The sequence below is a fragment of the Balaenoptera ricei genome, chromosome 18 (assembly GCF_028023285.1).
Source record: "Balaenoptera ricei isolate mBalRic1 chromosome 18, mBalRic1.hap2, whole genome shotgun sequence".
Classification (NCBI taxonomy): domain Eukaryota; kingdom Metazoa; phylum Chordata; class Mammalia; order Artiodactyla; family Balaenopteridae; genus Balaenoptera; species Balaenoptera ricei.
In genome coordinates, this window is record NC_082656.1 from 44,917,306 (window position 1) to 44,929,678 (window position 12,373).

Below are 12,373 nucleotides of genomic sequence, written 5' to 3' on the forward strand. Positions count from 1 at the left end.
CTTGTAAGATATTTCAGTGATGCTCCTCAGAAGTTAAATTCATAGACTGGGTACCTGTATCACAAGAAACAAGACTTCAAAAGTTTTCTGCCACTGTCAGACCATATATAGGCAATACTGTGCCCATATAAAATCTGTATATCAGATTTTTGAACAAGAAATGCAAGGTCTCCAAAAATAAAAAATAAAATAAATTTAGGATATAACATTTGGATCTATCTACAATAAAAGAGGGGCACAATAAGTTGCTTCAAAATTTTGGTGGGTCTTAAGATGGAGAAAAGTTGATCTATTCATTTTTATTTCAGAGCATAGAGAGAGGAATAACAGATAAAAATAACAGAGAAGTAGATTTTTAGCTTGACTTGCAACTAAAGCCCCATCGTGAAATAGGCCACCCTTAGGATGAGTTTCATATATCTGGATACATTTGCAAAGAGGCTGAATGAAACTGCAAGGAATTTTGAATCACAATGCTTACACTTCTTGTAAAGTTGGATTACATGACTGCAAGATTTCCTTCAGCTCTACAATTCTATAATTTCAAATTTAAATTCTATGTCATAACATTACAGAAAAAGACAAAGTCTTTTCATTAGTTTAGTGCTCTATAGAACACTGGTCTATATCAAAGGGAGATAAAAGATTTGCCTAAGAGGAGAATTGGAACAAATCCAGGTTCCCTGGCAGGCAGTTTGTGTTTTATCTAAATGACTGCATCACCTCTTCTTGCTCATCTAGAAATGAAAGGTTATAAAAAGACATTGTTAAGAAAATATCTTAATAGTCAAGTTTAGACTACTCATGCAATAAATTAATCAAAAGCTAGAAAGAGTGACTGTTTCAGGGACTAATTTAGTTTAGGAATACATCGAAGTCTCATGTGTTCCTTTAAAAGGTCCACAGTGAGGGTAGTATGGAAAAAAATTTCTATCTAAAGACCCCTGTGAATGTTCATACTCAAATAGGTCTCTCGAAAGATGTATAAAAATGGTAATTTATTAAGGCAGGAGAGGGAGACTTCTGCTCTTGAAAATTTGCCCTGTTGAAAATTTGCATCAATAGCACTTTGATGATTTTAAAATATTTATATCCTATAATTATATTTTCATGTTGAGCAATTGAACTTCTATAAAAGTGACTATTTTTAATAAAATCTTCTAAGACAGCCTCCAAGTGTTTTCAAAATAACTATGAAAGCCAATGTTGACAAAAATATGCAATTTAAAAATCAAAAGCTCTAAGGGTGGTATCCTCTTCTTTTCCCATTTTCAATATAGCAAAGATCAGGATTTAGGAGAATTTAAAATTCAAAACACTCCCTGAGGTTCTTAGATATAAGTCATTTCATTTAGATAAAAACACAAACTTGTAATAAATGATATAAATCACCCTTTATCACAGAATTAGCTGTTTTAATAATCCAGAATAAGCCCTTCTTTTGGCACACTAATTCATCGCAGCTCATATAAATGACCACCCCAAGGGGACCTGGAATCACTAGCCCTGCTGCTCACACAGCATTAAGATGACCCTGGAGTATCAGAGCCACTGAAATTGTGGTGCCACAGCCAATTCTCTCTTGCTGTGTTTTGCTCTAACAACATATGCATGCTTCTTCATTTAAAGGGTTTTTTTTTCATTCTTTTTTGTTTTAATTCAAAAGCACATTCTTAAGGAATATAAGGCTGAATTACAGGGTGGCTTGCTGCTATAGTACATCTGAAAATACTCCCAAACAGCGGCCTATAGACACTTAGCAACTCGCTTGAGAGCAAACAAGACATCTATAAATACACTCCAGGAGCTTCTAAAACAATGCAGAAGTGGCATCTGGCATGGGTGAGATGGCAATTTAAACTCTTCAAGTCTTCCTTCAAATTGATGGTTAAAACTCTTTCAAATAACTGATTATTTAAAGAGAAAAAGAAATCATGTTGTGTTGGTTGATTTTTCTGCCATCGAAACTGGAAAGAAACTGTAGTTATGAAGTAGCAACGACATGTGAGGAATGAGAAATATCCAGTCCACTGTATAATATGGATTGGTTTATGAAAATCATTCCTGGGTAGGGAAGATTACTATTAATTATCATTGTTAATAATGATGCATTTCATTGATTCTAAGATGCCATCAGTTGTACAATGTATTATGATTTCATGTGCCATTAAATATGTTATCAATTAATTTTAAGATGCCATTGATTGCAATATGCAGCACAATTTCAGAAGTATCAAAATACCTATTGTGAATTGTTAGAATAAAGTAATAATGTTTTCTAGTTTGTATTTTATTTGCTGTTTTATGGTGTTATGACTTGGGGGGAATGGAAGCACTTGTGGGTATCATAGTCAGAGCAAACCGGAAATCTGGCTTCAGATATCAGCTTGTGTGTACCCAATTTATATTTTCTACATCTCCCTCCATTTTCTTTCTACACATCTTGGTTTATAAGGGGCATTTCCTGTCTTTTTTTTCAATCTGTCTCTCTTTGATTCACGTAAAATTTAAGGTTTTCTAAAATTATTAGGTGGAACATCTAACCAAACACCAGTACTTCACAACCAAGTTAATTTCACAACAAGAACACCAGTGGGCAGTGTTTAGGAGAGAGGAACAATTAGTGATTTGCAAACTGCAGTATTCTGAGGGGAGGATGTAAATGAGAATACTCAAAGAGAATTTACAAATGTATGCAGTAAAATTGTCAGGAGTCAATTTAAAAAAGCACAACTGGGAGAAATTACAGTACATTTTCAAATTGGAGAGAGGTGTTGGCATGTTTTCCCATCACATTTTTCTCTCCTATAATACTGTCTTGGACAGTGGGAGAATTGGAGAGCTGGTAATGTTGATTGCAGTGAAGCAATGCTATCCATGTTTCCTGCTCCCAGAAAGCAAGAAAGGGCTTCCCTTATATGTCTATGATGGTGCTTCCTCAACTGCAGTTACCTCCTCTCCACCATGCTGAATATTCTTAAACTCTAAGCATAAGTGATAAGGTAGAGAATGAATCAGCCCTTTAGTGCAGCACCTGTGACTCTTCAAGAGTACCTGTGTTCCATATGGCATCAGAGTCTAAACCTGTGGTTGGTCCTTTGAGTTTGTTGCATCATCTAATGCTAAAGTAAGGAAGCTTGGGAGGAGTGACTGAATACCTGCTTTGAGAATTCAATATGCTATACTTAATTGCACCTGCTAGAAATGAAGGGTAACTAAACTATCTACATAAACACTGTAGTTTCAGATGGATAACACTGTTTAATCTCTTGATGCAGAGACTAAAACTGCAATCTGAATCAATCACTTGAACCTTAATTTGACATTTTACAAATTAAGTAATAATAATAATAATAGGGCAGAACAGTAAAATATCTGTGGCTCCATTTTTTCTGTCCCCAAATTTTATACAATGTGTTTATGAAGGCTCTATAAAATGACTGATGGCAATTACTTATATCTATTTACCCTGTAACATTATTGTGTAGCAATGTAAGTAGCAAGGACTTCTCATTTATTCATTTTACTTGGTAAATATTTTATCATTGTCTATGAAGAGTCAGTGACTGATACATGTAAGTCAAGTCATATTCAGGTAATAATGTCAGGAAGAAGACTGATTGGTAATCTATTTAAATCAAATCTTGTCCGTTGAAATCTCCAACCACAAACTTAAAGAAAGCACCAGAATATCTATCACTATTTCCTCAATCTGCTTTCTCAAGTGTAATTTTGTAGGTCAAAACTTTGGGGTGATCCTCTTGCCTCCATCATAACAATGAAAATATAGCGTGAATTATCTTTAGTGATAAAGAACGGTTACCAAAATAGAGATGATTCAACTCTTGCACAGTGAGCTATGTTGTAATGCAAATTGGCTTTCAGCTGCTGTGACATGTAATTTTATAATACATTTTAGAACATTTAACCTATCTACATTTTTTCAGCTCTGTCTGCAATAGTGAGAGGTAGCGCTATTGTTGCAGATTCTGCTAAAGCTACTTATGTGCTATTAATATACAGGAATAAAAGGGAATTCTTTCTTCTCTGGTGGTCTCTTCCAGCTACTCAAAATCTGCTTGGCCTAAAAGTGTCATCAGCCACAAGGATTATTTGATTTTCTTTGTCCATAATCGATTACTTGACTTTTACTAAAAAGCACAATTTAAAAATGCCTAAAAAGGAGAGAAAATCTGATCAATTCCATGTCAAAGATTGCTAAAAATTTTTGAAGCTGAAAGGAATGTCCATAAAGAAGCTAATTCCAGTCTTATTTTCAGTAGTCATGCATATATCATAAAAAAATGAAATTTTATATGAGAGAGAGAGAGAAAGAGACCGGAAAGAAGTCCATTTTAACTCAATAGAAAATGCATGAATTTCTTTATTATATGAAGTGGCCTTGGAGCCTACCTTTACTGTTTGAGAGATTCTGAGTAAAGTACTCTGTCTCATTGAGCCTTAGTATCCTCCTCTAAAAAACGGTGGAAATACACATGCTCTCTTCATTGAGTTGTTGTGAGGACCAAATGATCTGGTATATTTAGACTGTTTAGCACATTGCAGGCACATCATGGGCACTCAGTACATGGTATCCATTATTTAAGCAAGTTATGTAAATTGCATGAAATATTTAAAGTATGGTTAGGATGGTTTTCGTGTGTTCATGCTTTATTTATGGTCTGTGCCACTTGTTGACCTAAAGTACTGAACTTAATGGTAATCTATTAATATATCATTGAAAATAGCTAGTACAAATCAGAGTAACTAAATACTTTGATCAAATCATACAAAATTCTCCCAGGGAACAAAATGGAACAGTTGTGGTTTAAAGTAAAATAGTACAAAACAATATCAACAGTATTTATATCTGTTTGATTGAGGACATGGATCTCCAATAGTGAGAATCCTAAGCATTGGTACCTGTATCAGGAAGGAAATGTGACTCCCCCGCCACCCCACCCCCAGTTTTCAAGGGCAAAACTCAAGGCAGCGCTATCACATGTGTGCCTTCTTCTGCCCCGACATCTGCCATGCCCTATTTTGCATAAGCCATGATGGATTCTATCAAATCACCCAAGTAATAACATAACCATCTGAAACGTTAACAGGAGACTTTCTTCTGACATCAGCTGTCACACTATGTGTGAATTAAATTTGCTCCATTAAAACAATTTGGCTTTGTTCTGACTGTTCAGTGTTGCCATTCAAATCTGTAAGCAGTTTTCTTGCCTCTTCACCGCTATTAACAAGTCTTAATCGCTCAGAGATTCAGCACAGTTGGATATTGCAATCAGAGCAAACTCCCCATTTGATTCCAGCACAGAAGTTACCAATGAAACTGGCAGAGTGATCATATAAAATTCTCTAACTTCATCTCCTTTTCTCCCAATTCTCTGTGAAAAAAAAAAAAAAAAATGCAACTATATAGAAACTTGTTTGTAGACTGCAATTTCTTGAATCTGTAGTGGCTGTTAATATCCAGTATCACCAAGGATTTGAACATATCCCAAATATGTGACTATTACTTTAAAATTAAAACCATCCTGACAATCAGCAGTTTTTGCTTCTCAAAGTGTATGACTTGTACATCTGGTTACCCAATCCAGCGGGGAGGCAATCGCTGTAATAGGCTCAGGTTGTACATAGCACGACATCTGCTCTCCAGTACCCAATCTGACTCTGGATATGTACCCTTGAAATAAGTAATCATGCTTTCATTAACTCTAAAACAGTTCTCACATTTGGTCACAGGTAATAAACAGTTAATAATTAAGGCCAACTGAATTATTTTCGAGTAGTCTTTGTTGGTGTTTGGAGGTTATTTTTGTGACAGAGTTGAATATTTTTCTTTATCTGAAATACACCCTTCATTAGGTAATTCCATCAGCTGATTTCTCTTCTGCTACTGGAAATGCTATTTTCCCCATGGCCTTATTTTTTTAAAAAAACAATAATATTCTTGGGGTTTAAGAAAGAGTTAAATCATAAAAGAACATGCTTGCTAATGTCAATGGCTAGTGATTTATGACAAGAGCACTTATATTCAATTATTGTCTGAAAGACTAAATGTACCTCCTGGGGTCCAGAATTTAGTCACACAAAGTGTCTGGCTCACATTGCCGGAACTGACCATTAATTACGAGGATCACAGGTGGCAATCCATGTATATCTTAGCTTTTTCTGGAAACTGTGCAGCATGAGAGCTATTAGAGGTAAAAGTCCACCACTGGAAGAATAGGAGAAAAATATTGCAAAATGATATATCCTTTAAAGTATCTAAGTCAAACTCTTTGATTTAGAAATCAGAAAACTCAGGGGAATCATACTGACAAGCACATACATCTGGTATTTAGCTGCTTCCAGTCTAGGGTCCAGTCCTCTCTACCCTAGGTGAGGTCTTCTCAACCCTAAGAGAACATTATAATCACTTTCAGTGCTTTTTAAAAATAATAGTTTTGGGTTTTTTTTACCTACAAAGATTCTGATTTAATTGATCTGGGGTGGGGCCTTTAACTGGTGTTTCTTAAAAGCTCCCAGTTAATTCCAATGTGCTTTCTCCATCGATCTTTTTGTTTGTACCATCAGGAGAAATATTTCTCTTAGGATCAGAGAGGTTATTTTGAGAAATGCATGCTCTGGACACTGTGGATAGTGGGTAGTACATTTCTCCTGTGTTTGCTACTGAAAAGCTTGAAGTCTGGTGTGCAGTAAAAGCTGTCTGCATGGGCCTCCAGGGCATACATTCTTTTCTAGTTCAGTTTTATGACACTACATTTTCTTTCTTTTGCATTTTTCCACATTTGTATGTAATATTTGTTATTTTGATGTTTTATGTTTTGTTGGAAGCTACTTTTGAAGAACAAGTTGGGACAGCACAAAAGATAAGGAACTAGATCCCTAACAACAGAGAAACAAGACAAATATATGATTAAAAGCCATGAGAGGCCTAAAGAAAGAGGGTTAGAAGGTCTTTATATATTTTGTTTGAAATTCCATAGACCCTTTAATATGGACAAAAATTAAAGAGAAACAAGAGCACATATGCAACAGGAACGGTGGGCTAAGTGTTATGAGTGAGTGGGAAACAGAGAAAAAGAATTGGAAAGCAGAGGCATGAAAGTTAAGTAGTGGGAAGAAGAAAGGTGGGGAAGCAGAATGGTGTGTCAGTTTTGGATTACGTGGGGTAACTGTGATCCTGAGTCTCAACAATGTGATTGCACCATCTTTATTGTTCCTTATTTTCTGCCAGCATCATATGGAGTCCATTCTGCATCAATAACTCTTTATTTACAAAGTGCCAATACTTTCAGTGGCTGTTAAGACTTGCCTCTGCACCACTGATAAATATGGGATTTAATATTTTATATGAAATAATTTTAGATGACAACCTAAGTGAACTTTGGGTTAGAAAATATTGTGATGGTATTGGTGACTGATATTTTATGTTACCATCTATTGAACAAACAAGGTTGCTGATGGGAAAGCCTGGGGAAATACATGTAAATATCAAAATATGTTCATTTGACTCCAGCATGTGGAAAATTAATCCAATTTCATCCCCTTGTTTTCGTACAGTTCATTTCAAGAAAATCAAACAGTTAAAGTTTTGTATGGTCTGGTAAATTTATGTTTTAATAAACTTTTATATAGTTCCATTTATCTACATTAATTGCCTCAGTGAAGATCCTTACATTGATTCAATATGGAAATAAAATTGCATCAAAGAAAGACCTAGAAAAAGGGTTCCAACTGATTCTATATAAAAAATAGGATCTCAACAATCATGGCTTATATTTCATTTTGGTTTTGTGGATTTTAAATCAACTACAGTTTCAATGGTCCCATTCATACTTGATATTTGAACTTTTAAGAAAAATGAAGGTAAAAGACAAATTCACTACTCTCCACCTAGCAATTAAGAATGTTTGGCAGTGTGTACTCAAGAAAATGTTACTTAATGAACATTGAAAACATAAGCTTTGAGATTGCAAAGTGATATTAAGGAAAGATAAAATTTAAATATTTTAAAAAGTAAATGCAGATAAACACTAGGATATTTGTTTGGTTTCTGAAATTAAATTCCTTGCAAAATTTACAAATATTGATAAATTTTATGACAGTAAATGAAATGCGGAAACAGACATTGAAGAATTAGACTTATTTTCCTGAAAATACACATTAAATGCATCAAAATAAAATTGTTTCATCAACTATATCATTAGTATCATGGACAACAAAAGGACTAGATTATAATTATTTTAATAACTCATTTTTACACAGTTCTGCTCTTTATACTTTCCCATAAATGTCCCCATCTGAACTTCAGAACAGTCCTGTGAGGTAGACATAGGATTTATTATTAATGAATCTAAGACTTAAAATTAGGAAACCCATGATTAAGTTTGTTTAGGTCAACGTTTGGGGAGGTTGCATAGTGTTCCTTCCCGTAGTTATTAAAAAAATGGTTCTGGCCACACTGACTTCATAATGCAGATGTTTATAAAATAAAATATAAATACATTTAAAAATATAAATACATTTAATATAAATACATCTAGCACAAAATACGTCTGTAGTATTTGAACCGAAAAAAGTAAGAGAGCTCTCTGAGAAGATGTCCCTTCTCTGTTGGGATTACAGCTTTAAGAAAGTCACAACAGATCTAGCAAGAAGGGAAGGAAGGGGACACTGCTGGTCAGACAGAGCAACAGACCACTGGGAAAGTCATGAAAGGGGTGAGATATATCATAGACACATCACCTCCTCAGTGGCGGCATTCCAACTGAAGTCCTAGTCAACTTAAACCCATTTAAAGATATCATGGCAATTATATGCTTCAGGTAGGCTATGAAAGGGAAACTGAAGAAGCAATGCATCCATCCAGATAATTGGGTGAGTCCTAAGCATTATGCACCTATATATTTTGGGGCAGTGAACACTGCCAGGGAACACACTTCCTGTTTCTTCCCTTGAGGAAATAGATCCTATATCTCCCTGAAGGGCAATAGTAGCTATCACAGAGGAACTCCCTTTAGTCTCTAAGAAAGGCAAATGGGCACATTTTAGAAGCTTTCTAACATAAAAATGTGTAAAGAGAAAATGCAAATAGAACTCTTTAGAGCAACAATTCCCATTCCTGGTTTTGCCACACTATTTCCAAAAGAGATTTTTAATTTGCTCTTATGACAGTGGGCTTATTTGCTAGGGAACGATTTGGGGACAAAAAGGTTTTTAAAATGAAGGACAAAGAGGGTGCTTCCACTTTGTAAAATTTGTAAGTAACTGTCTCTTAGGAACAATGATCTTGTTTTCTGTCCTTGTTTTTCATCCTAATTAATAGTGATCATGAGAAAAGAAGAGCCTTGCTGTATATAATATCTTATTATTGGTGGTGTTATTACTAAAATAAAGAAAATACAGTCCAAATAAAGAACCAGTGTCAATTAATCTTGAACCACCTCAGTTAATTAGCAAAACATTCATACATTTTATAAAATATTCATACTAGGAAATAACTATAGTTCTGGGAACAAGTACACGAATTACATGTGTAAAATATTAGACACTTGCTATATACCAAACTGACATTAAGAGAGTAAAAGTGTCAAGGCTCCTAAATCCCTGTATGAACGACTTTTATCATTCACTGTAGAAGAATGCTAATAGTGTGTCCAGAGAATACTTTGTATAGCAGATCCAATGCTCCTTATGATTCATTCCACTTACGTTTTAAAGCTGTTGATAGAAGGTGAGTGTGGTATGCATTCGGGAGAAAAACATGCAAAGAGGACATGTAAATGGTCTCCATTTCCCTACCTATTTCCTTTACACAAAAATAGGATGAAATGGGAAATGCTGTCTCAGCACTCACATTCTCTCCAACTAAAATCCTCTATTTGTCAGTTATTTAAATCCCATCTGTCACTTTGACCCCCTTAATTCCTAAAAAAGTTTTCTCTACATACTAAATTACATAAATTGTTCTATTGCACAAGTAGATCCATAGACTGAATTGAAAGATGAGGGTTTTCATAGATTTTCAGATTCCCTACCCTCTTTGGTGTTTGACATTAAAACAACAGGAAAATTAAAGTTCCGTTAAATCAAATATTCATTAGCCTCCTTAACTGGCTTTAAAGAGAAAATCTATTCCACACCATAGTACAATGCAATGATGATAGTCAAAAAATATCCACCGCAGCAAGTACTGCATGATGACTGCCCAAAGCTCTCTTTGAATAACTGTCTAAATATTAGTAGCAAACACCAAAGAAATAGAATTATTCAAGAACTCATGATTTGATATGAACAAGATACTTATAAATGAAGTACCTCTCTATTAAAATTCTTAGTTCTCTTCCAAATGTTCTGAATTAATTATTTTCACCTTGTCAACTTTTTTTTGTTCTTTCTTTTTCATACATGATAGGAATGTTGAGGGATTTTAGGCATCTCATTTAGTACCACAGAAACTCGAGTCTTAATTAAGACAAAATATGATTTCTCAATAACAAGAAGAGACTGTTCATGCCTACTAGGAAAGAATATCTTACCCTATAAACCTATTATCATTCACATTACAGTTTATACTGTAGGCTTTATAGTATAAAAGAGTAGCCTATACAAAGAAAACCTTCTGAAGTTTCAAACATTGAGATGTGCATCCCATAATTTTTCAAATGCAGGAATAAGTAACAGGAGTTTTTTATGGATAAAGACTAAGAGAAGCATTAATGCAAACTAGTCCAGCTCAAAGTCAAATTACTACTTGATGGTTACTGTACTATTTTTTTTTAAATTAATTAATTAATTTATTTTTGTCTGTGTTTGGGTGTTCATTTCTGTGCGAAGGCTTTCTCTAGTTGCGGGAAGCAGGGGGCCACTCTTCATCACGGTGCGCGGGCCTCTCACTATCGCGGCCTCTCTTGTTGCGGAGCACAGGCTCCAGACGCGCAGGCTCAGTAGTTGTGGCTCACGGGCCCAGTTGCTCCGCGGCATGTGGTATCTTCCCAGACCAGGGCTTGAACCCGTGTCCCGTGCATTGGCAGGCAGATTCTCAACCACTGCGCCACCAGGGAAGCCCCATTACTGTACTATTTTTACAGGATATAAAATATACTAGTATAATGAATGAAAAGTCTTCCTAAGGTATTTAGAAAGTCACTTCAATGACATTCCTCAAACTTCAGAAGAGACCATATATCTGTCTATAAAATGACACCAAATCATATTTTATAAGGATTTTGTATTAACATGTGCTTTTGAAGGATGACATTATAGGGTCTTAATATCTATAATCAGAAAGTCTTTTGCTTTTAACTTGCAAGGCAATAAGTTTAAGAATTAATTTTGTCTGCTATAAAGCTGGCTTGCCTTTAATCTTCAGATTTAATAGGTGTCTTTTTGCTCAGTGCTTTAGGCAGGAAGTTGAGGAAATAGTCCACGTTCCATCTCAGTCAACATAAAATGACATTGAAGTGTCTTCAAATGTTTCCAGGAAGTTCATGCTAAACAGTCTCTCTGTTATATTTGATACTGAATAACAGCAGAAATCCCTGTATTTAATGAGGCTTTTCCTAAGATTCTATGTAATGAAGCTATATGTTCATGATAACTTACTTTATAATTAAGATGTTACAAAACTAAACATACGTAAGATGCATATACTAATATGTGGATATATGATGATTTATGCAATGGAGAATATCACACATGCCATATATTCTTTCCTCCAATTGAAATTTCTTGGTGTAATTTTGAGGTCAAATTCTTAAAAAAAAAAACCAAACCAAACAAACAAACAAAAAAAAACAGAATCATTTTCCTTGGTTTGCTCTGATAGACATCTTGATTCAGGCTTTCTGCCATTATTTATGTCAATGGAAACCTCGAAAAATCATCTGCTCACTAAATTTAAAAAAAATATGCATGAAACATCGGAAACCAGCAAATGACCCTATCCAAAATAGATCCTTCCAGGAATCTTTGAGACAGTTCACATTTAGAAGCGGCAGTGGTTACATTAAGAACTTATGAAAGGGTTCCAATTCTGAAATGCTTTCAATGCAGTGAGTAACTAGCAAGTTCTTTCTCTTTTATTAAAAGTACTCTGCCAGAAAAGCCTACTTCAGTCAAAACAAACTTCCACTTAAGTGCAGACTTTTTTCTAAACATTTTCATAACGTAAATAGTGAAGCTTTTTTTTTTTTTTTCTTTCTCCTCTGTCTTTTCTGATAGGAAGTGAGATTCCAGTTTGGCCAGGAACAATTGTGATTTTGGTTTACTTTTTTACGTTTAGTTATTCTTTCATGGTTCTGAATTTTGCTATATAGGTGCCCGGAGGCAAATGGGAGCATTTTTATACATACAA

The 12,373-nt window shown here is 34.8% G+C and overlaps 1 protein-coding gene across 2 annotated transcripts in view; it reads right to left on the reverse strand.

The window, feature by feature from the left end:
• PCDH9 (protocadherin 9) overlaps positions 1–12,373 on the reverse strand; it is a 1,000,311-nt gene that overhangs the window by 907,219 nt on the left and 80,719 nt on the right. Inside the window, exon 3 of one of the 2 annotated variants that reach the window (XM_059902788.1) lies at positions 5,212–5,396. The exons of the other annotated variant lie outside the window; for it this stretch is intronic. Coding sequence (XP_059758771.1) covers positions 5,256–5,396 — 141 coding nt within the window. The 3' untranslated portion in view covers positions 5,212–5,255. Of the gene's footprint in view, positions 1–5,211; positions 5,397–12,373 lie in introns of those variants that run through there. 2 annotated transcript variants of the gene reach the window in all.